This window comes from Macaca fascicularis, chromosome 13 (assembly GCF_037993035.2).
Source record: "Macaca fascicularis isolate 582-1 chromosome 13, T2T-MFA8v1.1".
Taxonomy (NCBI): Eukaryota; Metazoa; Chordata; class Mammalia; order Primates; family Cercopithecidae; genus Macaca; species Macaca fascicularis.
Window position 1 is genome coordinate 66598095 of NC_088387.1, and position 25359 is coordinate 66623453.

The 25359-nt window shown below is 39.5% G+C and overlaps 1 protein-coding gene across 8 annotated transcripts in view; it reads left to right on the forward strand.

The window, feature by feature from the left end:
• Positions 1–25359, forward strand: part of CLHC1 (clathrin heavy chain linker domain containing 1) — a 67345-nt gene that overhangs the window by 17506 nt on the left and 24480 nt on the right. For 7 of the 8 annotated variants that reach the window (XR_012422378.1, XM_005575853.5, XM_045369305.3 and 4 more), the window contains 5 exons: positions 2410–2543; positions 5327–5528; positions 5642–5754; positions 6141–6225; positions 8807–8913. Coding sequence is in view for 7 of the 8 variants with exons in the window: in XM_005575853.5 (XP_005575910.1) it covers positions 2410–2543; positions 5327–5528; positions 5642–5754; positions 6141–6225; positions 8807–8913 (641 nt within the window). In the remaining variant the exon portion in view is untranslated. Of the gene's footprint in view, positions 1–2409; positions 2544–5326; positions 5529–5641; positions 5755–6140; positions 6226–8806; positions 8914–19398; positions 21570–25359 lie in introns of those variants that run through there. The other variant, XM_074011781.1, reaches the window with a different exon arrangement.

A 25359-nucleotide genomic window follows, 5' to 3' on the forward strand; every position in this document is an offset into this window, starting at 1 on the left:
TTTCCCAATAGGAAGATCTATCTCAGCATCTAGCCAGTCATATTACCAGAGATGGAGGTCAAACTTTGCATAGTTTTCCAAGTTGACTTAAAATTATCTATAAAAATAATGTATCCATCATTTACCAAATGTAACACTGAAAATATGTGAAAGATACGGATTCACAGATTCAACAAACCCAAAGAATCCCAAGCATGATAAATACTAAGAAATACTCAACTAGGTTCATCTTAGTGAAGTTGTCAAAAATAGAGATCATAAAATTAGCATAGAAGGGAGCAACAGTTAGATACTTTCTCATCCATGTGGTAACATGTATTAGAATTTAATTCCTTTTTATGGCTGAATAATACTCCATTGTATGTATGTACTACATTTTGTTTATCCATTCATCTGTTTTTCGACACTTGGATTGTTTCCATTTTTGTCTATGTGAATAATGCCACTCTGAAAATTCATGTACAAGTATCTGCTTTCAGTTTCTTTTGAAAACCTGCCTTTTTTTTTTTTTTTTAACATATCTTTCGTTTATAAGCACAAATCAATTTGGAATAAAGCCAGTGGATATTTTATTCCCACAATCCTTTCATTAATACTGCAAGCTCTTACTCTGAGCCATCAATAGTTACCAAGAACACTATATAATAATCAGAAGCAGCAGCCAGCAGTATCTACTGACAAACTTGTTTTTTATTTTATTTTTTATTTTTGAGACGTAGTCTTGCCCTGTCATCCAGGCTGGAGTGCAAAGGCATGATCTCAGCTCACTGCGACCTCCACCTTCCAGGTTCAAATTATTCTCCTGCCTCAGCCTTTCAAGTAGCTCGGATTACAGGTGCCCACCATCACACCCAGCTAACTGTTGTATTCTTAGTAGAGATGGGGTTTCACCATGTCGGTCAGGCTGGTCTCAAACTCCTGACCTCATGATCTGCCTGCCTCGGCCTCCCAAAGTGTTGGGATTACAGGTGTGAACCACCGAGCCTGGCCCAAACTTGTTTTTAATTTGCCAAAAACACTGTGACATTTATATATTGACAAAAATTATCTTCCTGATCAAATTTTACTCAGGCTTCCCTGAACCCTTTTCAACTAGGCCCGACTTTTGGACTTCTACATTCATCTCTGCACCATTCCGTTTTAGCAAGAATCCTGTAAAGTAAGTTTAGCCAGAACTCCCCATCCATGACGTGTGATCCCCGAACCATCCTCCAGGTGATGTCTAATTACCGTGGCCTGCCTTCAACAGGAATCCTCTTAGGTCCATTGATCCAGAATCTCTCCTCACATCTCATGTTTTCTTTTAGTAATTTGTCATCCACTGACCCTACCTTGCTCCTTAGCTATAAATTCCCACTTGCCATGTCATATTCAGATTGAATCCAATCATTCTCCGTTGCAGTGGTTCCTGTACCTATTGGCATGGCCCCTCTTGAAAAAAGTCTTCCTTACCATGCTTTAACAAGTGTCAAAAATAATTTTTCTGTGTGTATTTTAATATGTTATTTCTCCCTTGGGCCAACATAACTAGGAAGAAAACTTCAAATAATGCTTAAGAAAAGTTTATACTACCTTTTGGTATTCAAAATTTTCATTTCTAGGTAAACTTAGTTTTATCTCAGGGAAGTGCTGTCCTTCCTCTAGCTCTAGGATCAAAATTACTGTAGTGGGCTGAATAACAGTTCTCAAAGACATCAGGTCCTACTCTCTAGAACCCCTAAATGTTAACCTTATTTGGACAAAGGGTCTTTGCAGATGTAATTAAAGTTTTTGATATAGGGAGGTTATAAAAGTAAGCCCTAAATATGATCATAAATGTCCTAATAAGAGGGAAATAGGAGCTTTGCCACAGGCAGAGGAGAAGGCAGTATGACCACAGAGGCAGAGACTGAAGTGATAAAGTCAGAATGCCTGCAGCCCCAAGGCTGGAAAAGGTAAGGAACAGATTCTGAAGGAAGCATGGCTCTGCCAACACTTTGATTTTGGTCCGGTGATACTGATTTTGAATTTCTGGCTTCCAGAATTGTAAGAGAATAAATTTCTGTTGTTTGAAGTCACCAAGTTAGTGGTAATTTGTTACAGTTGCCACAGGAAATTAATATAATTACCTACCAAAAGAATTTTTAAATTACAAAAGTAATTTTCTGCTAGAGAGAATAGTTTGTGGCCATATTATTGTGATTAGCACTTATGAATTTCCAGTAGGGTTCAGAATCGTAGTATGAGATTTTATTGATGCTCAGAAAGAAAATTGTTCCTCATTTGTGAGGCTAGATAACTTTTTCAGGGCATTTCACCTAGTCCATAATGGTTCAAAATAAAGTAATGATTTAAACTGTTTTACTTGAGGTTTTGTGGTTCAAGAATTAAGTTAGTTGAAAGACATAATAAAGCCTTTCTGTTTTCCAGAATGAGGATTATTGAAAATAATTCCTCGAAGATTCAATCTCAAATAGATCAAATCAAGCAGTCTAGGGCAGCGTATGACACGAAAGAAGTAAAATATTGTACTTTCTCCAAAGATCCTTCAAAACCTATTCCAGGTATTGTATTTTGTTTAAAATATTTGAGAGAAATCCTGATTATTTCCATTTTTTTACCTAAGCCACGCATTATTATAAATGTGCTGATGTATGTGCATCTTGCACATGTGTGTTGTACACAATTTTAGTCAGGACTCTAGGTAGATTCAAGGGAATGGAAAAACAAACTCTAAAAGATTGAGTTTCAGTCAGCTGGGTTATATAAAGTGTAATGCAGTGGCTCCTGAAGTGTGGTTCCTGTATCAATGTCAGCATCACCTAAAGACCTCTTAGAAATGCAAATTCATGGTTCCCATCAGATCAGAGACTTCACTGTGTCAGAAACTCGATGGGTGGAGTTCAGCAGTGTCTTAACAAGTCCTTCAGGATTTTCTTTTCTTTTTCTTTTCTTTTTTTTTTTTTTTTTTTTTTTGACACCTAGTCTCTCTCAGGCACCCAGGCTGGGCGTGCAGTGGTGTGATCTCGGCCCATAGCAACTTCCCTCTCCAGGGTTCAAGCGATTCTTGTGCCTTGGCCTCCCAAGTAGCTGGGATTACAGGTGTGTGCCACTATGCCCAGCTAATTTTTGTGTTTTTAGTAGAGACGAGGTTTCATCATGTTGTCCACGCTGGTCTCAAACTCCTGGGCTCAAGCGATCCACCTGCCTCAGCCTCCCAAAGTGCTGGGATTAAAGGCGTGAGCCACTGTGCCCAGCCACTTCAGGTTTTTTTGATGCACTCTAAAGTTTGAGAACCACTGGTATAATATAAAGTAAACTGTAGTGTATTAAGTTTTGGTGGATATTGTTGATTCATGTTGATGTCAGCATTCACTGCTTCCACATTTTCAGCATAATACTGTTACCATATTTTAAGAAATTGTAGTATATCCTGGAATTCATCTAGGATATGGAGAGGTTTTTACGATGAGTGGATAGAGGAATTACAAATATTCATCCTGGAAAAAAGAAAGACTTTGAGAATACATAATGGTATTCCAAACTTTTAAAGATTTTGGCTAGTGTTTATTCTGAGGCAGGATTAATAGGTAGAATTTTAGGAAGCCAGATTTGGTCTCGGTGGAAGAAGCTATGTCTTGAAGTAATGAGCTACTCTATACTAGAGGATTTCAACTGAGGTTGAATAATCATCTTGTGTTTCATAAAAGTGGGGACTAGATTCACTTTCTTTTTTTTTTGAGACGGAGTTTCGCTCTGTCACCCAGGCTGGAGTGCAGTGGCCCGATCTCGGCTCACTGCGAGCTCCGCCTCCTGGGTTCACACCATTCTCCTGCCTCAGCCTCCCGAGTAACTGGGACTACAGGTGCCTGCCACCACACCTGGCTAATTTCTTTGTGTTTTTAGTAGAGACGGGGTTTCACTGTGTTAGCCAGGATGGTCTCAATCTCCTGACCTTGTGATCCACCCGCCTTGCCCTCCCAAAGTGTTGGGATTACAGGCGTGAGCCACCGTGCCCAGCCTAGATTCACTTTCAAATATAAAATTGTGACTAGCAAATGATGAATAAGATACACATTAATAAGTACGGTATAACTGGCAAATTGCGACTAAGTGCTGAGAAGATTCTGGGTAAGGGACTGGTTAAAATCAAGTAGAATCAATTCAGGTAAGTTTTTGGAGGAGGAGTATTTTGTGATATGTACTGAAGTCAACAATTGGCCCAGATGAGAAAGGAAGATTATTTAGGGCTGGGCACAGTGGCTCATGCCTGTAATTACTTTGGGATGCTGAAGTGAGAGGATCTCTTGAGCCCAGGAGTTTGAGACCAGCCTGGGTAGACCCTGTGAGAGTCTCTCTCTCTCTCTCTCAAAGGCATTTGAAGAGAAAGAGAGAGAGGAATAATAAGTAGAGGGGACAGTGAGAGAGAGGACTGAAGATTTGGCAGGCATTTATATTTGTGTTGGGAATAATAAACTGATTACTCTGGGGTTCGCTATAATAGGGTAATGAGAGATTTGTTTAGAGAGAAATCAGTTGACAAATCCTGAATTGTTAGGCAGAAGCTCTTGGTGTTACTGAGTAAGAGTGATATTTAGGGGTCTTCAGGGTATGTTAATGAAATCACTAAAAAAATTTTTTTCAGATGCTAAGGTTTGTGTGTTCTCAGTCTTCACTGAGTCTTCATTGATAATGTTTAAAACTGCTAGCCTGAGGCCGGGTGTGGTGGCTCATGCCTGTAATCCCAGCACTTTGGGAGGCCGAGGTGAGTGAATCACCTGAGGTCAGGAGTTCAAGACCATCCTGGCCAACATGGTGAAACCCCGTCTCTACTAAAAATACAAAAATTAGCCGGGCATGGTGGCACGCGCCTATAGTCCCAGCTACTACAGGAAGTTGAGGCAGGAGAATCGCTTGAACTGGGAGACGGATATTGCAGTGAGCCAAGATTACATCACTGCACTCCAGCCTGGGCAGCAGAGTGAGACTCTGTCTCAAAAAAAAATAAAACTAAAATAAATTAAAATAAAACTGCTAGCCTGGCCTGGCACAGTGGCTCACGCCTTTAATCCCAGCGCTTTGGAAGGCTGAAGTGGGCAGATTGCTTGAGCCCAGGAGTTTAAGACTAGACTGTCTCTATACAATCAATCAATCAATCAATCAATAATAACCTGCTAGCCATTTACAAGTTTATGCTAATTTTACCTATGTTCAGTAAGCTGTAAGTACATACTATCATTTCTAAATTGTTTCTTAACATAGTGAACTGTCTTTCTAAGACTTGCTCTTTGAACACAGACGTCCCACACATGGCTTGGCCTGTTTGATTTGTTCCCTTTTCCCATAGGCATGACTCTCCAAGAATCCATGAATCTAGATGCTCTCACTAAATATATGAAACATCTTGAAGATAAATATGCAGAAATTAAACAAGCTATGTTGATAAAATATGTGCCAGCTCAGAGGAAGTCTGATTTAGATGAAGAAATGATTGTGTTATTAAAACGGCGAGATGTAGCTGAAAATCTGAACAGAAAGTTACAGTTTTGGTATGGAAGTTGATCACAGGTTTTTGAAGTTTGGAGTTTTATTTGTGTTTATTCTAATATTCCACCATTTGATTTTAGGCTCAGTATGTTATTGACGTTTTTTATCTTTATAGTCATCAAAGACTGCAGATAATTTCACAGGCACTTACTTCATGGGTAAAATCTGATATGAGCAGCCCATTTCAAGACTTTGTGGAGCAAATTCAGAAAACCAAATATTTACAAGGTAGATTATCTATATTTTTAAATTAGTAGCAATAATAGAAGACATTTTTTTCCCCTAGAAAGTTAGAATGGGGTTTTCTTAGGCCGAGTTAAAAAAAAGCAAAAACATACTTCAGCTAGTTCTCTGTTACCCTATGGGTTCCTTCCTTCAACAGCTAACTAACAGGTAATTAATAAAGAACAGACTTGGTGAGCCAAAGACAGAATGCCTGAAAATGTACATCAACATAAAGAGGAAAGGGAGGAGGAGGCCACTAAGTTTTGGAAGAGGTTGATGCTGTTAGGATCTATAGCAATAAGTTGTTGGTATTAAACACATGTATGTTTATTGTTTTCTATTGATAAGTAACCTTAAATATCTTCCAGTGGTACTTTCAATATTTACAGGTGACCAAGGCATTGTTGAAGAACTAATGGAAGATGATCCACACAGGGCAAAAGAAGCTGAAATTATGCTTCACTACATTGAAAGGCAACTATTTTAAAAGCTTTAATTTTTCAGAATTATATTTTTTCATAGATTCTTTGCGAATAAAATACCACATTGGGAATCTAGGAGGTTTTTCAGAGGAGATAAGAGGATTATAATGTTGATATGTTTTATTTATACAGGTTAAGCATTCCTATTCCGAAAATTTGAAATCTGAAATGCTCCAAAATCCAAAAAATTTTGAGCACTGACATGAGATAGTGACACCTGTGTTTTCTGATGAATCAATGTACACAAACTTTGTTTCATGCACAAAATTATTAGAAGTATTATATAAAATTACTGGCTGGGCACAGTGGCTCACGCCTGTAATCCCAATGCTTTGGGAGACTGAGGCGGGTGAATCACAAGGTCAGGAGTTCGAGACCAGCCTGGCCAGCATGGTGAAACCCCATCTCTACTAAAAATACAAAAAATTAGCTGGGCATGGTGGCGGATGCCTGTAATGCCAGCTACTAGGGAGAATGAGGCAGGAGAATTGCTTGAACCTGGGAGGCAGAGGTTGCAGTGAGCTGAGATTGTGCCACTGCACACTCTAGCCCAAGCAATGGTGCAAGGCTCAAAAAAAAAAAAAAAAAAAAAGTATTACACAAAATTACCTTCAGGCTGTGTGTATATGGTATATATGAAATATAAATTTTGTGTTTAGACTTGGGTCTCATCCCCAAGATATCTCATTATGTATATGCATATATTCTAAAATATGAAAAAATCTGAAATCCAAAACATTTCTGGTCCCAAGCATTTAGGATAAGGGAATCTCAACCTGTATTTTTCTTACATTTCCTAGCTATCAACCTGATGTTACAAAATGTTTTTGAGAATGTCTTCCTGATTCAGATTATTCTAGCCAATTCAGTCCTTTCTTTCTCATTATTTCTATCCCATGACTTATTAAGAAGGCATATTTCTCCCTAATACTTAAGTTATTATATATAGTATATAATAGAAGATTAAAGAGATTTAAGACTGTATCCTTTTTTATACTTTGTTTACTTTTTATCAAATATTACTTTTATCAAATCTTTTCAAGTATTCATAAAAATACAGAGAATAACATTAACAAAATGCTATTCTGTGTACCAATTTAGCAAGAAGTTAACATTTTGCAGTATTTGCTTCAGCTGTTTTTGTAGAAGTTTGTTATAGTTAACATCCCGCTGTGTATCATTCCTCCTGTCTTCAACTCCTTTTCCCTTCTTTTTTCCCCACACAGCTGCTCCCTTGGTGTTTAACATGCACGTGCATTTTTAAACATTTTTAATACATAGTAAGACTATATTCTTTAAGAGGTTAATTCACAGGCTATAAGGCTTATCTGTAATGAACCTATGTAATATTCCTGGTCTTTATATGTTAAACAGTTTTCAACTGTTAATTGGAAGGTTGGTATGGTAAAAAGAAGGGGGTAAAGATAATTTTGGGGAGAGCACAAAAGCTCATGTTATTTCCTTACACTGTAATGCTTCTCTAAGTCTGACAGTTTGATATGAGAGAAAAACCCTCATTGAGATTGAAAGTTTTATGTATTTTGCTTAATATTACTTTAGTAGGTTTTCCGCCTGGGGCTCTACATTCATTTGCAGCACTATGTAACTTCTGTTTATCCTAGTTTTATTAATTGTGAGGTAAGGACTGATTTGAAGACCTTTTGCCATAGGAAGAGGAGTAGAGGCTTAAGTTATCTTAACTATTATCTTTCCTTCTTGTGTTAATCTTTGACTGGGAGCCTGTTGCCTGGCAGAACAACATAGGCTTCTGAATACCAAGGACACCTCTTGATCTCCAATTTGGCAGCTTCTTTTTTTTTTTTTTTTTTTTTTTTTTTGAGATGGAGTCTAGCTCTGTGGCCCAGGCTGGAGTGCAGTGGCGCAATCTCGGCTCACTGCAAGCTCCGCCTCCTGGGTTCAAGTGATTCTCCTGCCTCAGCCTCCTGAGCAGATGGAACTACAGGCACATGCCACCATACCTGGCTAATTTATTTTTTTTTTTAATATTTTTAGTAGAGACGGGGTTCACCATGTTAGCCAGGATGGTCTCGATCTCCTGACCTCATGATCCCCTCTGCCTCAGCCTCCCAAAGTGCTGGGATTACAGGCGTGAGCAACCACACCCGGCCCAATTTAGCAGCTTCTGTCTTCAATTAGTATTTCCTTCAGGTGGCATTTCTAAGTAGATTGCCCTTCTTTCCTCTGATACCAGTACTTTTTCATGTGGAAATGATATGCGGGGAAAAAAATCTGAGTTCATAATAAATTCAAGTTCTTTCTTCCATTCTCTATGGCTTGCTGTAAGTGCTATAGGAATAAAGTTTAGGATCATGTTCAAAGTTAGCTAGCAGGTGGGAGTTTTATTCTGAGACTTAAAAAAAACCCAACAGAATATTAGAGAAAGATTTCAGAGAACATCTTACAGGGTGAATGATTCTAGTTACAGTTTATTAGAATTCCTTTTTGTTTTTCCATATCTTTATGCCACTATATTTGGTCTGTATTAAACATTTCTAATCAGTTTTTTCTCTTTTTGTGTCATTATAACACATTATAAAATGTGATGCCTATAGATTTAATGAGTTAATCTCACTTGGTGAATATGAAAAGGCAGCTTGTTATGCAGCAAACAGTCCTAGAAGAATTCTTCGAAACATTGGCACAATGAATACATTTAAGGGTAAGCATTTCTCTCTGAACCTTATATATGTATGCAAATTTACTACTTTTTCTCTCATAAAATGAAAAAAGCATTAAACTGGGAGTCTAGAGGTCTAGGCCCCAGCCCTCTCTCTACCATTTACTCAGTTTGCTTAGCAGTAACATTAGGGGTTTGATTAGATTTTCTAAATTATATTATGAACGATTTTAAGTATATAGAAAAGTATGGAGAAACATTAACACCAACGTACTCACTGTCAAGATTTAATAAATGTTAATATTTTGTCAAATTTGCTCCACATTATTTTAAAACACAGCTTCCTTGTGGTAAATTGACATAATACAACAAATTGTACATATTAAAGTACACAATTTGGTAAGTTTTTTTTTTTTTTTTTGTTTATTTGTTTGTTTGTGAGACAGAGTTTCACTCTTACCGTCCAGGCTGGAGTGCAGTGTGCAATCTTGGCTCACTGCCACTTCTGCCTCCCGGGCTCAAGTGATTCTCCCGCCTCAGCCTCCCGAATAGCTGGGATTACAGGTGTGTGCCACCACAACCAGCTAAATGTTTTGTACTTTTAGTTGAGACAGGGTTTCACCATGTTGGCCAGTCTGGTCTCAAACTCCTGACCTTAGGCAATCTGCCCACTTTGGCCTCCCAAAGTACTGGGATTACAGGCATGAGCCATCGCGCCCGGCTCAATTTGATAACCTTTGACATATGCATACACCCATGAGATTATCACTCAAAAGTTCCCTCATGCCCCTCAGTATCCCTCTCTTCCCACTACTTCCTAGTTCTCTCATCCTTTTCTCGTCCTAAGTTATTTTACTTAGGATAATGGCGTTCAGTTTTATTTTATGGCTGAGTAGTGTTCGGTGGTGTGTGTGTGTGTGTTTCTGTGTGTGTATGTGTTTTCTTTATCCAGTCATCCCTTGATGGACACTTAGGTTGATTCTCTGACTTTGCTATTGTGAATAGTGCTATGATAAACATAACGAGTGCAGGTGTCTTTTTCATATAATGGTTTCTTTTCCTTTGGGTAGATACCCAGTAGTGGAATTGCTGGATTGAATGGTAGTTCTATTTTTAGCTCTTTGAGAAATTTCCATACTGTATTCCATAGAGATTGTACTAATTTACATTCCCACTAAAAATGTATAAGCATTCCCTTTTCTCCACATCCTCTCCAACATCTGTTGTTTTTTGACTTTTTATTAATAGCCATTCTGATTGGTGTAAGATGGTATGTCATTGTGGTTTTGTAGTTCCCTGCTTTGTAGATTTCTCTGCTTTGGGCAGTATGGCCATTTTAACAATTTAACTATTTTTTTTAACCCATTAAATAGCCCCACCTCCCCCACCCAACTCTCCTACTACCCTTCATAGCCTCTGGTAACCATCCATCTACTATGTTCATGAGTTCAATTGTTTTTATTTTTAACTCCACAAATAAATGAGAGCATGTGAGGTTTGTCTTTCAGTGCCTGGCTTATTTCACTTAACATAATGACCACCAGTTCCATCCATGTTGTTGCAAATGATAGGATCTCATTCTTTTTTATGACTAAATAGTACTCCATTGCCTATACATACCACATTTTCTTTATCCATTTGTCTGTTGATGGACACTTAGGTTGCTTCCAAATCTTGGATATTGTGAATAGCGTTGCATTAATCATAAGATTGCTGGATCGTATGGTAGCCCAATTTTTCGCTTTTTGAGGAACCTCCAAACTGTTTTCCATAGTGGTTGTACTAATTTACATTTCCACCAACAGTGTACAGGAGTTCCCTTTGCTCCACATCGTTGCCAGCATTTCTTATTGCCTGACTCTTGGGTAAAAGCTGTTTTAACTGGGCTGAGGTGATATCTCACTGTAGTTTTGATTTGCATGTCTCTAATGATCAATGATGTGGAGCACCTTTTCATATGCCTGTTTGCCATTTGTATGTCTTCTTTTGAGAAATGTCTATTCAAATCTTTTGCCATTTATTTTACCCTTTTTTTAATTAAAAAAAAATTTTTTATTATACTTTAAGTTCTAGGGTACATGTGCACAATGTGCAGGTTTGTTACATATGTGTATATGTGCCATGTTGGTGTGCTGCACCCATTAACTCGTCATTTACATTAGGTATAACTCCTAATGCTATCCCTCCCCACTCCCCCGACCCCACAACAGTGATGTTCCCCTTCCTGTGTAGAAGTATTCTCGTTGTTCAATTCCCACCTATGAGTGAGAACATGCAGTGTTTGGTTTTTTTGTCCTTGCGATAGTTTGCTGAGAATGATGGTTTCCAGCTTCATCCATGTCCCTACAAAGGACATGAATTCATCTTTTTTTATGGCTGCATAGTATTCCGTGGTGTATATGTGCCACATTTTCTTAATCCAGTCTATCATTGATGAACATTTGGGTTGGTTCCAAGTCTTTGCTATTGTGAATAGTGCCGCAGTAAACATACTTGTGCATGTGTCTTTATAGCAGCACGATTTATAATCCTTTGGGTATATATCCAGTAGGATAGCTGGGTCAAATGGTATTTCTAGTTCTAGATCCTTGAGGAATCGCCACACTGTTTTCCACAATGGTTGACTAGTTTATAGTCCCACCAACAGTGTAAAAGTCTTCCTATTTCTCCACATCCTCTCCAGCACCTGTTGTTTCCTGACTTTTTAATGATCAAGTGTTTTGTTTTGTTTTTTTTTTGACAGAGTTTCTCTCTTGTTGCCCAGGCTGGAATGCAATGGCACGATCTCAGCTCACCGCAACCTCTGCCTCCCGGGTTCAAGTGGTTCTCCTACCTCAACCTCCCTAGTAACTGGGATTACAAGCATGCGCCACCACGCCTGGCTAATTTTGTATATTTAGTGGAGATGGGGTTTTACCATGTTGGTCAGGTTGGTCTCGAACTCCCAACCTTAGGTGATCCACCCACCTTGGCCTCCCAAAGTGCTGGGATTACAGGCATGAGCCACTGTGCCTGGCCATCTTTTGCCTATTTTTAATCAGATTATTAGATTTTTTTCCTATGGAATTGTTTGAGTCCCTTATGTATTCTGGTTATTAATTCCTTGTTAGATGGGTAGTTTGCACATATTTTCTCCCATTCTGTGGGTTGTCTCTTCACTTTGTTGATTGTATCCTTTCTGTGCAGAAGCGTTTTACCTTGATGTGATCCCATTTGTCCATTTTTTTTCTTCAATTGCCTGTGCTTGTGGAGTATTATGCCAGAAATTTTTACCCAGACCAATGTCCTAGAGAATTTCCCCAATGTTTTCTTGTAGTGGTTTCATAATTTGAGGTCTTATATTTAAATCTTTAATCCATTTTGATTTGATTGTTTTATATGACAAGAGATAGGGGCCTAGTTTCATTTTTCTGCATATGGATATTCAGTTTTCCTGCCACCATTTACTGAAAAGACTGTCTTTTCCCCAGTGTATGTTCTTGGCACGTTTGTCAAAAGTGAGTTCACTATAGGTGGGTGGATTTGTTTCTGGGTTCTCTATTCTGTTCCATTGGTCTGTGCATCTGTTTTTATTCCATTACCATGCTGTTTTGGTTACTATAGCTCTGTAGTATAATTTGAAGTTAGCTAATGTGATTCCTCCAGTTTTGTTCTTTTTGCTTAGGATGGTTTTTGGCTATTCTGGGTCTTTGTGGTTCCATATAATTTTGGGGGTTGTTTCTTCTATTTCTGTGAAGAACTTCATGGTATTTTGATAGGGATTGCATTAAATCTGTAGATTGCTTTGGGTAGTATAGATATTTTAACAGTACTGATTATTCCAATCCATGAACATGGAATATCTTTCCATTTTTTATGTGTCCTCTTCAATTTCTTTCATCAATGTTTTATAGTTTTAATTATAGATCTCTTTCAATGCTTTGGTTAATTCTAGGTATTTAATTTGTGGCTATGATAAGCAGGATTACTTTTTAAAATTTCCTTTTCAGATTGTTTGTTGTTGGCATATAGAAATGCAATGATTTTTTTTTTTTTTTTTTTTTTTTTTTTGAGACGGAGTCTTGCTCTGTCGCCCAGGCTGGAGTGCAGTGGCCGGATCTCAGCTCATTGCAAGCTCCGCCTCCTGGGTTTACGCCATTCTCCTGCCTCAGCCTCCCGAGTAGCTGGGACTACAGGCACCCGCCACCTCGCCCGGCTAGTTTTTTGCATTTTTTTAGTAGAGACGGGGTTTCACCGTGTTAGCCAGGATGGTCTCGATCTCCTGACCTCGTGATCCGCCCGTCTCGGCCTCCCAAAGTGCTGGGATTACAGGCTTGAGCCACCGTGCCCGGCCGAAATGCAATGATTTTTATATGTTGATTTTGTATCTTTCAACTTTACTGAGTTTATCAGTTCTCATAGGTTTTTTTTTTGGAGACAGAGTCTCACTCCATCACACAGGCTGGAATGCAGTGGTGCAATCTCAGCTCACTGCAACCTCCGCCTCCAGGTTCAAGTGATTCTCCTGCCTCAGCCTCCTGAGTCACTGGGACAATGGGCGCATACCACCAGGCCCAACTAATTTTTTTGTATTATTAGTAGAGACGGAGTTTTGCCATGTTGGCCAGTCTGGTCTTGAACTCCTGACCTCAAGTGATTGGCCTGCTGTGTCCTCCCAAAGTGTTGGGATTACATGCATTAGCCACCATGCTTGGCCTCTAATAGTTTTTTGGTGGAGTCTCTAGATTTTTTTCTTTCACTTTTTTTTTTTTTGAGATGAAGTCTTGCTCTTGTCCCCCAGGCTGGAGTGCAATGGTGCAATCTCAGCTCACTGCAACCTCCGCCTCCTGGGTTCCAGCAATTCACCTGCCTCAGCCTCCCGAGTAACTGGGATTACAGGCACCTGCCACCACGCCCAGCTAATTTTTGTATTTTTAGTAGAGACAGGGTTTCACCATGTTGGTCAGGCTGGTCTCAAACTCTTGACCTCAGGTGATTCACATGCCTTGGCCTTCCAAAGTGGTGAGATTACAGGCATGAGCCACCGTGCCTGGCTAGATTTTTTTTCAAATATAAGGTTATGTCATCAGAAAACAAAGATAATTTAACTTCTTCCTTTCCAATTTGGATGCCCTTTATTTCTTTTTCTTGTCTGATTGCTCTAAGTAGGACTTTCAGTACTATGTTGAATACCAGTGGTGAAAGTGGGCATCTTTGTTGTGTTCCGGATCTTACAGGAAGGGCTTTCAGTTTCCTCCCATTCAGTATGATTCTAGCTGTGGTTCTGTCATATATGGCTTTTATTATGTTGAGATATATTCCTTCTATCCCCAGATATTTTTATGGGTTTTATCATGAAGGATGTTGAATTTTATTAAATGCTTTTTCAGCATCACTTGAAATTATCATATAATTTTTGTCCTTCATTCTGTTGATATATGATACATTGCATTGATTCATTTCTGTATGTTGAACCATCCTTGCATCCCCAGGATAAATCCCACTTGGTCATGATGAATGATTTTTTTAATGTGTTATTGGATTTGGTTTACTAGTATTTTGTTGATGATTTTTGCATCAATGTTTATCAGAATTATTGACATGGAGTTTTCTTTTTTGATATATCTTTGTCTGGTTTTCGTATTAGGGTAATACTGGCCTTGTAGAATGAGTTTAGAAGTATTTCCTCTGCCTCTATTTTTTGGAATAGCTTGAGTAGGATTCGTATTAGTTCTTTTTTAGATGTTTGGTAGAGTCAGTAGTAAAGCCATCAGGTCCTGGGCTTTTCTTTTCTGGGAAACTTTATATTATAGCTTCAGTCTCATTACTTATTGGTCTGTTCAGGTTTTGGATTTCTTCATGGTTCAGTATTGGTGGGTTGTATGTGTCTAAGAATTTATTCATTTCTTCTAGGTTTTCCAATTTATTGGCATATAGTTGCTCATAGTAACCTATAATGCTCCTTTGAATTTCTGTGGTATTGGTTGTAACGTCTCCTTTTTCATCTCTGATTTTATTTATTCGGGTCTTCTCTCTTTTTATCTTACTCAGTTTGGCTAAGGGTTTGTCGACTTTTTTTTTTTTTTTTTTTTTTTGAGACGGAGTCTCGCTCTGTCGCCGGGCTGGAGTGCAGTGGCCGGATCTCAGCTCACTGCAAGCTCCACCTCCCGGGTTTTTACGCCATTCTCCTGGCTCAGCCTCCCGAGTAGCTGGGACTACAGGCGCCCGCCACCTCGCCCGGCTAGTTTTTTGTATTTTTTAGTAGAGACGGGGTTTCGCCGTGTTAGCCAGGATGGTCTCGAACTCCTGACCTCGTGATCCACCCGTCTCGGCCTCCCAAAGTGCTGGGATTACAGGCTTGAGCCACCGCGCCCGGCCTTGTCGACTTTTTTTTTAAAACTCTTCATTGATTTTTATAATTGTTTTCATCATTTCAATTTCATTTATTTCTGCTCTGATCTTTATTGTTTCTTTTCTTCTAAAAACTTTGGGTTTGGTTTGCTTTTGCTTTTCTGGTTCTTTAAGATGCATCATTAGGGTGTTTATTTGAAGTTTTTCTTCTTTTTTGATGTAAGCACTTATAGCTATAAACTTTTTTCTTAGTACGGCTTTCATTGTTATCCCATAGGTTTTGGTAGGTTGTGTTTCCATTGTTGTTTGTTTCAAGAAATCTTTAAATTTCTTTCTTAATCTCTTCATTGAGCCACTGGTCACTCAGGAGCATATTGTTTAGTTCCCATATTTGTATAGTTTCAAAAATTCCTCTTATTATTGATTTCTAGTTTTATTTCACTGTGATCAGAGAAGATGCTTGATATTATTTCAATTTTTTGAATGTTTTAATACTTGCTTTGTGGACTAACATATGATCTTTCCTTGAGAATGATCCATGTGCTAAGAAGAAGAATGTGTATTTTTCAGCTGTTGGGTGATATGTTCTGTAAATATCTATTAGGTCCATTTTGTCTATAGTGCAGATTAAGTCTGATGATTCTGCATTGATTTTCTGTCTTGATGATCTGTCCAATGCTGAAAGTGAGGGTGTTGAAGTCTTCAACTAGTATTGTATTGGGGTCTATTTCTCTCTTTAGCTGTAATAACATTTGCTTTATGTAGCTGGGTGCTCCAGTGTTAGGGGCATATATATTTATAATGGTTGAATATATATGCAATTCAACAAGAGGTCCTCTTGTTTAATTTAACCCTTTATCATTATATAATGACTTTCTTTGTCTATTTTTATCGTTTTTATCTTGAAATCTATTTTGTCTACTCCTGCTCTTTTTTGGTTTCCATTTGCATGGAATATCTTTTTCCATTCCTTTATTTTCAGTTTATATGTGTCTTTAAAGATGAAGTGTTTCTTGTAAGCAACAGATCATTGGGTCTTATTTTTTTAATCCATTCAATCACTTTTTTTTTTTTTTTAAGACAATCTTTTTCTGTCACCCAGGCTTTAGTGCAGTGGTGTAAACACAGCACACTTCAGTCTCAACCTCCTGGGCTCAAGTGATCCTACCATCTCACCCTCTCAAGTAGCTAGGACCACAGGCATGCACCACCACACTTGGCTAATTTTTAAAATTTTTGTGGAGACAGGATCTCGTCATGTTGCCTGGGCTGGCCATGAACTCCTGGGTTCAGGTGATCCTCCTGCCTTGGCCTCCCAAAGTGCTAAGATTACAGATGTGAGCCACTGTGTCTGGCCCACCCTATGTCTTTTGATTGGAAAGTTTAGTCTGTTAACATTCACTTGATATTGTTAAGTAAGGACTCACTCCTGTCATTTTGTTATTTTCTGGTTGTTTTATGGTCTTCTCTTCCTTTCTGACTTTCTTTTAGTGAAGATGATTTTTTTCTGGTGGTATGTTTGAATTTCTTGCTTCTTATTTTTTGAGTGTCCGTTGTATGTTTTTTGATTTGAGGTTATCATGAGACTTGCAAATAATATCTTATAACCCATTATTGTAAACTGATGACAACTTAACACTGATTGCATAAACAAACAACAAAGTAACAAAGAAACAAAGAGAAAACTAATAAAAACTCTACACTTTAACTTTGTCCCCTAGCTTTTTAATTTTTTTGTTGTTTCTATTTATTTCTTATTGTACTGTCAATGTCTTAAAAAGTTTTTATAGTAATTATTTTTGATCAGTTCATCTTTTAGACTTTCTACTTAAGATATGAGTAATTCACACACAATTACAGTGTTATAATACTGTCTTTTTTGTGTGAACTTACTATTACCAGTGAGTTTTGTACCTTTAGATACTTTCTTATTGCTTATTAATATCCTTTTCTTTCTAATTGAAGTACTCCCCTCAGCATTTCTTTTTTTCCTTCTTCCTTTTGTTTTTGAGATGGAGTCTCGCTCTGTTGTCCAGGCTGGAGTGCAGTGGCATGATCTCAGCTCACTGCAACCTCCACCTTCTGTGTTCAAGCAGTTCTCCTGCTTCAGCCTCCCAAATAGGTGGGACTACAGGTGCACATTGGCACATCCAGCTAGTTTTTTTGTATTTTAGTAGAGAGGGGGTTTCACCATGTTGCCCAGGCTGGTTGCGAACTACTGAGCTCAGGCAATGCTCCCGCCTCAGCCTCCCAAAGTGCTGGAATACAGGTGTGAGCCACTGCACCTGGCCACCTCAGCATTTCTTAAGGGACAAGTATGATGTTGATGAAATCTCTCAGCTTATTTGTCTGGGGTAGTCTTTATTTCTCTTTCATGTTTGAAGGATATTTTTTGCCAGATATATTATTCTAGGGTAAACGTTTTTTTTTCTTCAACACTTTAAACATGTCCTGCCACTCTCTCCTGGCCTGAGAGGTTTCCACTAAAATGTCTGCTGCCAGACATATTGGAACTCCATTGTATGTCATTTATTTTCTCTTGCTGCTTTTAGGATCTTTTCTTTATCCTTGACCTTTGGGAGTTTGATTATTAAATGCCTTGAGGTAGTCTTCTTTGGGTTACATCTGCTTGGTGTTCTATAACCTCTTGTACTTGAATAATGATAGCTTTCTCTAGGTTTGGAAAGTTCTCTGGTATTATCCCTTTTGTTTCTTTTGGATTTTTTGAGACAGAGTCACGCTCTGTCACCCAGGCTCAAGTGCAGTGGCATGATCTCAGCTCACTGCAACCTCTGCCTCCTGGGTTCAAGCAATTCTTCTGGCTCAGCCTCCTGAGTAGCTGAAACTACAGGTGCACCACCACACCCAGCTGATTTTTGTATTTTTTAGTAGAGACTTGGTTTTGCCATGTTGGCCCAGCTTGTCTCACACTCCTGACCTCAGGTGATCCGCCCTCCTCGGCCTCCCAAAGTGTTGGGATTACAGGTGTGAGCCACCGCACCCGGCCGGGTGTTATCCCTTTGAATAAACTTTCTACCCCATCTCTCTCTTTCTACCTCCTCTTTAAGACCAATACCTCCTTGATTTGCACTTTTGAGGTTATTTTCTAGATCTTGAATATGTGCCTTATTCTTATTTATTCTTTTTTCTTTTGTCTCCTCTGACTGTGTATTTTCAGATAGTCTGACTTCAAGATCACTAATCTTCTGCTTGATTAATTCTGCTGCTAAGAGACTTTGATGCATTCTTCAGCATGTCAATTGCATTTTTCAACTCCAGAATTTATGCTTGTCTCTTTTTAATTATTTCAATCTCTTTGTTAAATTTATCTGATAGAATTCTGGATTCCTTGTCTGTGTTATCTTAAATTTTGTTGAGTTTCCTCAAAACAGCTATTTTGAATTCTCTGCCTGAAAGGTCACATAACTTTGTCTTTCTGGGATTGGTCCCTGTTACCTTATTTAGTTCGTTTGGTAAGATCATGTTTTCCTGGTTGGTCTTGGTGCTTGTGGATGTTTATCTGTTTCTGGGCATTGAAGAATTGGGTATTTATTGTAGTCTTCAGTCTGAGCTTGTTTGTACCCGTCCTTTTTGGGAAGGCTTTCCAGATATTCAGGGAGACTTGGGTGTTGTGATCTAAGTTTTTGGTTACTGCAACCATATCTGCATTAGAGGTACCACCTTTGTGGTTTTGGATAAGATCCAGAAGAATTCTCTGGATTGCCAGATAATTCTTGTTCTTTTCCATTACTTTCTCCCCCAAAATGGAGTCTCTCCAAGTTGCAGTCCTTGTGAGCTAGACTGCCTCAGATCCGTGCTGAGCTCCCTGGAGCTGGAGAAGGGGTGGAACACTAGCACCACTGTGGTCACCACCTCTGGGAGTATACTAGGTCAGACCTGAAGCCAGCACAGCACTGGGTCTTGTCCAAGGCCCACTGTAACCACTACATGGCTACCTCCTAGTTTGCTGAAGGCCTAGGGCTCTACATCAACAGGTGGTGAAGTCATCCAGGCTTGTTTTTTTCCCTCCATGGTAGCAAGTTCCCTGGGCCTGGGTGGCTCCAGAGATACCATCGGGAGCCAGGGCTTAGAGCTGGAAACTTTAGGAATCTACCTGGCACTATATGCTATTGTGGCTGAGCTTGTACCCAGACCATAACACAAAGTCCTTCCCATTTTTTCCTCTCCTTCCCACAGGCAGAGGAGTCTCTCCCTATGGATACCACTGCCACAGGCCCACAGGAAGTACTGCCAGGCTACCACCAATGTTCACCCAAAGGCTCTTCAGTCAGCTAGTGGTGAATGCCACCAGTCCTGAAACTCACCCCTCAGGGCAGTGGGCTCCCCTCTGGTTCAGGGTAGGTCCATAAATGCTGTCCAAGAACCAAGTGCTGGAACTGGGGACCCCAAGAGCTTGCTTGGTGCCCTACCTCACTATGGCCAAGCTGGTACCTAAGCTGCAAGACAGTCTTTTTTACTCTTCTGCTTTTCTCAAGAAGAAGGAGTCTCTCCTCATAGCCATCACAGCTGGGAATGTGCTGGGTCACACCTGAAGCCAGTATATCTCAGAGTCTTACTCAAAGCACACAGCATGTACTACCTGGCTACTGCTTCTGATTATTCGGGGCCCAAGGGCTGTTTAGTCAGCAGGTAATGAGTCCTGCCAGGATTGGGTCCTTCCTTTCAAGACAGTGGCTTCCCTTCTGACCAGTGTGTGTCTAGAAATGTTGTCCAGGAGCTTGGGGGGCCTAGAATAGGGGCCTCATGACTCTCCCTGGTTTCCTGTCCTATTATGGCTGAACTGGTATCCAAATTGCAAGACAAAGTCCTCTACTCTTCCATCTCCTCTTCTCAAGTGGAAGGAAGGACTCTCTTTCACAGCTGTGAGCTGTACTCCCTGGTTTGGGGGAGTGGTGGCACAAACACTCCTTTGGTCACGTCATCTGATTTCTTACTAGGTAATATGCCCTCCAAGTCCACTGGCTGTGAGTCCAGCACAGCACTAGTACTTACCTAGGAGTTGCAGTCCTTGTGGTGTAGACTGCCTTTCAAGTTTATTTAGGACCCCAAAGCAGTTGAGGGTGTAGTGGTGAGGCTTGCCAGAACTCAAATTCCAACCTGCTGGGATAGATGATTCTCTTCTGGCTAGGGCTGGTCTAACTGCTTCCCACATGAGAATTGGCTGAGTTCTGCCTGATGTCGCTTTCCACTGTGGAAGGGCAGAACTGAGTTCCAATGCAAACTCCTACAATCACTGCACTCTCCTTCCCCGAAGCACAGGTTCTCCATGGCACATGGCCACTGCCAAAGGATGGGGGAGTGGTGAGTTGGCAGTTCAGTACTGTCTTTCCTACCCTTTTCAGTGCCTCTTTCAGTAACATGAAGGTATAATGAGGTGCTGTGATTACACAACTGACTTTTGGTTCTTATGAAGGTGCTTTTTTGTGTAGATAGTTTTTTTGTTTTTGTTTTTTGTTTGTTTGTTTGTTTGTTTTTGAGACAGAGTCTCACTCTGTCACCCAGGCTGGAGTGCAGTGGTGCGATGGCTCACTGCATCCTCCGCCTCCCAGGTTCAAGTGATTCTCCTGCCTCAGACTCCCCAGTAGCTGGGATTATAAGTGCCTGCCACCATGCCTAGGTAATTTTTGTATTTTTAGTAGAGATGGGGTTTCACCATGTTGGCCAGGCTGGTCTCGAATTCCTGACCTCAAGTGATCTGCCTGCCTCCCAAAGTGCTGGGATTATAGGCATGAACCACCATGCCCAGCCATATGGACAGTTAAATTTGTTGTTCCTGTGGGGAGGGCAATCAGTGGAGGCTTCTATTCAGCCATCTTGCTCTGCCTTCCTGGATATTTTAACAGTATTAATTCTTCCAATTCATAGCATGGTATATCTCTCCATTTATTTGTGTCTTCTTTAATTTCTTTCATCAAATACAACAATATGGATAAACCTGGAGCACATTACACTAAGTGAACTAAACCAGGCACAGAAACACAAATAGTACATGATCTCATTTATATGTGGAATCCAAAAAAGTCAAATTCATAGAAGCAGAGAGTGGAATGGTGGTAACTAAGGACAGGGTAGGTGGGGGAAATAGGGAAATGTTGGTCAGAGGATACAAAGTTTGAGTTATGTAGGATAAATGTACAGCATGTTGACTACAGTTAATAATACTATACTGCAAAATTGAAATTGCATAGCTGAGCATGGGGGCACATACCTGTAGTACCAGCTAGTTGGAAGGCTGAGGCAGGAGGATTGCTTGAGCCCAGGAATTTGAGGCTGCAGTGAGCTATGATCACACCACTGTACTCCAGACCAGCAACAGAATGATACCCCATCTCAAAAAACAAACAAAAAAAAAAGTTGCTAAGAGAGTGGAGTGTAAGTGTTCTCAACACACACATGCACACACACACACAGAAGTAATGGATATGTTGAGTAGCTTGACGTATTAATCATTTCAGTATGTATATCAAACTTCATGTTGTAGACCTTAAATATATACAGATATACCGTTTTTATTTTTAAAAAAGAAATTTTAAAAAATTCAGTTGACTTTTGTATATTGGTCTTGTATCCTGTGACTTTGCTAAATCTTTGTTAGTTCTAGTACTTTTGTGGCTTTCTTAGAATGTTCTATATAAGTGATCATGTCATCAGCTAATAAAGACAGTTTTACTTCTTTTTGAATCTGGATCACTTTTTTTTTTTCTTGCTTTATTGTACTGGCTAAATCCTCCAATACAGTTTTGAATAGAAGTGATAAAAGCAGATATTTCTGCCTTGTTCATGATCTTAGGGATAAAGCATTTAGTTTTTCATCATTAATTATTAGCTATAGGTTTTTCATAGATGCCCTTTAAGAGGTTGAAGAAATTATCTTGTATTCGTGGTTGCTGAGAATCAGAAATGGATATTAGATTTGTCAAATACTTTTTTACATTTATTGAGATGATTATGTTAGTTTTGTTCTTTCTATTAGTATAATGGATATGTTGCCTTTGTGGGAAAATCTCCACAAAATTCAGTGATTTTACTCTAATACAGAGTTGTGAAACCATCACCATAACCTAATTTTAGAACATTTTCATCATTACAAAAATAAACTTTGTACCCATTAATTCCTCATTCCCTGATCTCTTCTTCCTCTCCAAACTGTAGGGAACCACTCATCTATTTGCTGTCAGTATAGATTTACCTGTTTTGGTCCTTTTGTGTAAATAGGATCATGTACTATGTGGTCTTTTTAGTACAGGCTTCTTTCACTTAGCATAATGTTTTTGAGGTTTGCTCATGCTGTAGCACGTATCATTTCTTTTTTTTTTTTTTTTTTTTTTTTTTTGAGACTGAGTCTGGCTCTGTCGCCCAGGCTGCAGTGCAGTGGCCGGATCTCAGCTCACTGCAAGCTCCGCCTCCCGGGTTTACGCCATTCTCCTGCCTCAGCCTCCCGAGTAGCTGGGACCACAGGTGCCCGCCACTTCGCCCAGCTAGTTTTTTGTATTTTTTTAGTAGAGATGGGGTTTCACCGTGTTAGCCAGGATGGTCTCGATCTCCTGACCTCGTGATCCGCCCGTCTCGGCCTCCCAAAGTGCTGGGATTACAGGCTTGAGCCACTGCACCCGGCGTATCATTTCTTTATATGGCTAAATAATATTCCATTGTATGAATGTACTGCATTTGTCTATACATTCATCAGTTGATGGTCATTGGGCTTTTCCCACTTTTCGGCTATTATGAATAATGCTGCTATGAACATTTGTATACAAGTTTTTGTGTGGTTACATGTTTTTATTTCTTTTAGGTAGAGACTTAGGAGTGAAATTGCTGAGCTAAATTATGTGGTAGCTCTGTATTAACACTTTGAGGAACTGCTTATCTGTTTGGTTGCACCATTTTCCATTCCTGCTAGCAATGTATAAGGGTTCCTTATGAACAGGATGTGTTTTTACCTATCTTTTGATTATAGACTTTCTCAAAGTGTGAAGCAGTATCTCATTGTGGTTTTTATTTACACATCCATAATGACCAATAATGTTGGGCATCTTTTGACTTGTCTCTTGGCCATTTGTATATCTTCTTTGGAGAAATGTCTATCCTTTGGTCATTTGTGTTGCGGGAAGTCAGTGACCCCAAACGGAGAGACTGGCTGAAGCCATAGCAGAAGAACATAAATTGTGAAGATTTCATGGACATTTATTAGTTCCTCAAATTAATACTTTTATAATTTCTTATGCCTGTCTTTACTGCAGTCTCTGAACATAAATTGTGAAGATTCCATGAACATTTATCACTTCCCCAATCAATACTCTTGTTATTTCCTATGCCTGTCTTTACTTTAATCTCTTAACCCCATCATCTTCATAAGCTAGGGATGAATGTCACCTCAGGGCCCTGTGATGATTGAGTTAACTGCATAAATTGTTTGTAGAGCATGTGTATTTGAACAATATGAAATCTGAGCACCTTAAGAACAGAATAACAGCGATTTTCAGGGAACAAGGGAGATAACTTTAAAGTCTGACTGTCTGTGGGCTGGGTGGAGCAGAGCCATATTTCTCTTATTACCAAAAATGGGTAAGACAAATATCGCTGAATTCTTTCCCCAGTAAGGAATATTAATAATTAACAGCCCTGGGAAAAGAATGCATTCCCAGGGCAGAGCCTCTAAAATGGCCACCCTGGGAGTGTCTGCCTCATGCAGATGTAGGTAGGGATGAAACACGCCCTAGTCTCCTGCAGCGCCCCTAGGCTTGCTAGGATTAGGAAATTCCAGCCTGGCGAATTCTAGTCAGACTGGTTCTCTCCTCTTGAACCCTGACAATTTGTGCACAGCGGGACATGGAGGTTCATTAGTGATTCTAGTTTCGCCCTGATCTTCTGCCTTGTGATCTGTTGTCGCCCTTGAAGCATGTGATCTCTGTGACCCACACCCTATTTGTGCACTCCCTCCCCTTTGAAAATCACTAATAAAAACTTGCTGGTTTTACAGCTCAGGGAGCATCACGGAACATGCCGACATGTGATGTTTCCCCCAGACACCTGGCTTAAAAATTTCTCTCTTTTGTACTCTTTCCCTTTATTTCTCAGACCAGCTGACACATAGGGAAATAGAAAAGAACACACGTTGAATATCGGGGGTGGGGTTTCCCCCAATAATTTGTCAATTGTGTTTTTTGTGTTTTTATTATTGAGTTTTAGGAGTTCCTTGTATAGTCTGAATTAAAACCCTATTTGATTTGCAAATTTTTTCCCCATCTGTGGGTTATCTTTTCACTCTTTTTAATAAAAAAAAAGTGTTTCACTGGTTTCTTTTGAAATTAAAAGTTTTTAATTTTGATAAGTTCCACTTATGAGTTTTCTCTTTTATGGCTTTGCCTTTTGTGTTGTAGCTATGAGATCTTTGCCTAACTTAAGATCACAGATACCTACTCCTGTTTTCTTCTAAGAGTTTTACACATTCAGATACATGATCTACTTTTGGTTAATTTTTGTGTAGGGTGTGAGGTGGGGTCCAGTTTCATTCTTTTGCCTATGAATAATCCGGTTTTTCCAGCACCATGTTGGGAAAATACTTTGAATCCATTGAATTTTGGCCTCTTTGTCAAAAATCAATTGACTATAAATATTTAGAGTTTATTTCTTGACTTTCAGTTCTATCCCATTGCTAGATGGGATGTCTACCCCATGCCAGTAGTATACTATCTTGATTACTGTAGCTTAGTAGTAAGTTTTGAAATCAGAAGAGTGATTCCTTCTTTCTTTAGATTAGTATTAGCATGGTTTATCTTCTTCAGTCCTCTAACTTTTAATCTATTAGTGTCTTCATATATAAGGTCAGTTTCTTCTAAGCAATGTGTACTTGGATCCTACTTTTCAAAAATACAATTTGAGGCCAGATGCAGTGGCTCACGCCTGTAATCCCAGCACTTTAGGCCAAGGTGGGTGGATCACTTGAGGTCAGGAATTCGAGACCAGTGTGGCCAACATGGTGAAACCCTGTCTCTACTAAAAATACAAAAATTAGCTGGGCATGGTGATGGGTGCCTGTAATCCCAGGTATTCAGGAGGCTGAGGCAGGAGAATCGCATGAACCTGGGAGGCAGAGGTTGCAGTGAGCCAAGATCACACTACTGCACTCCAGCCTGG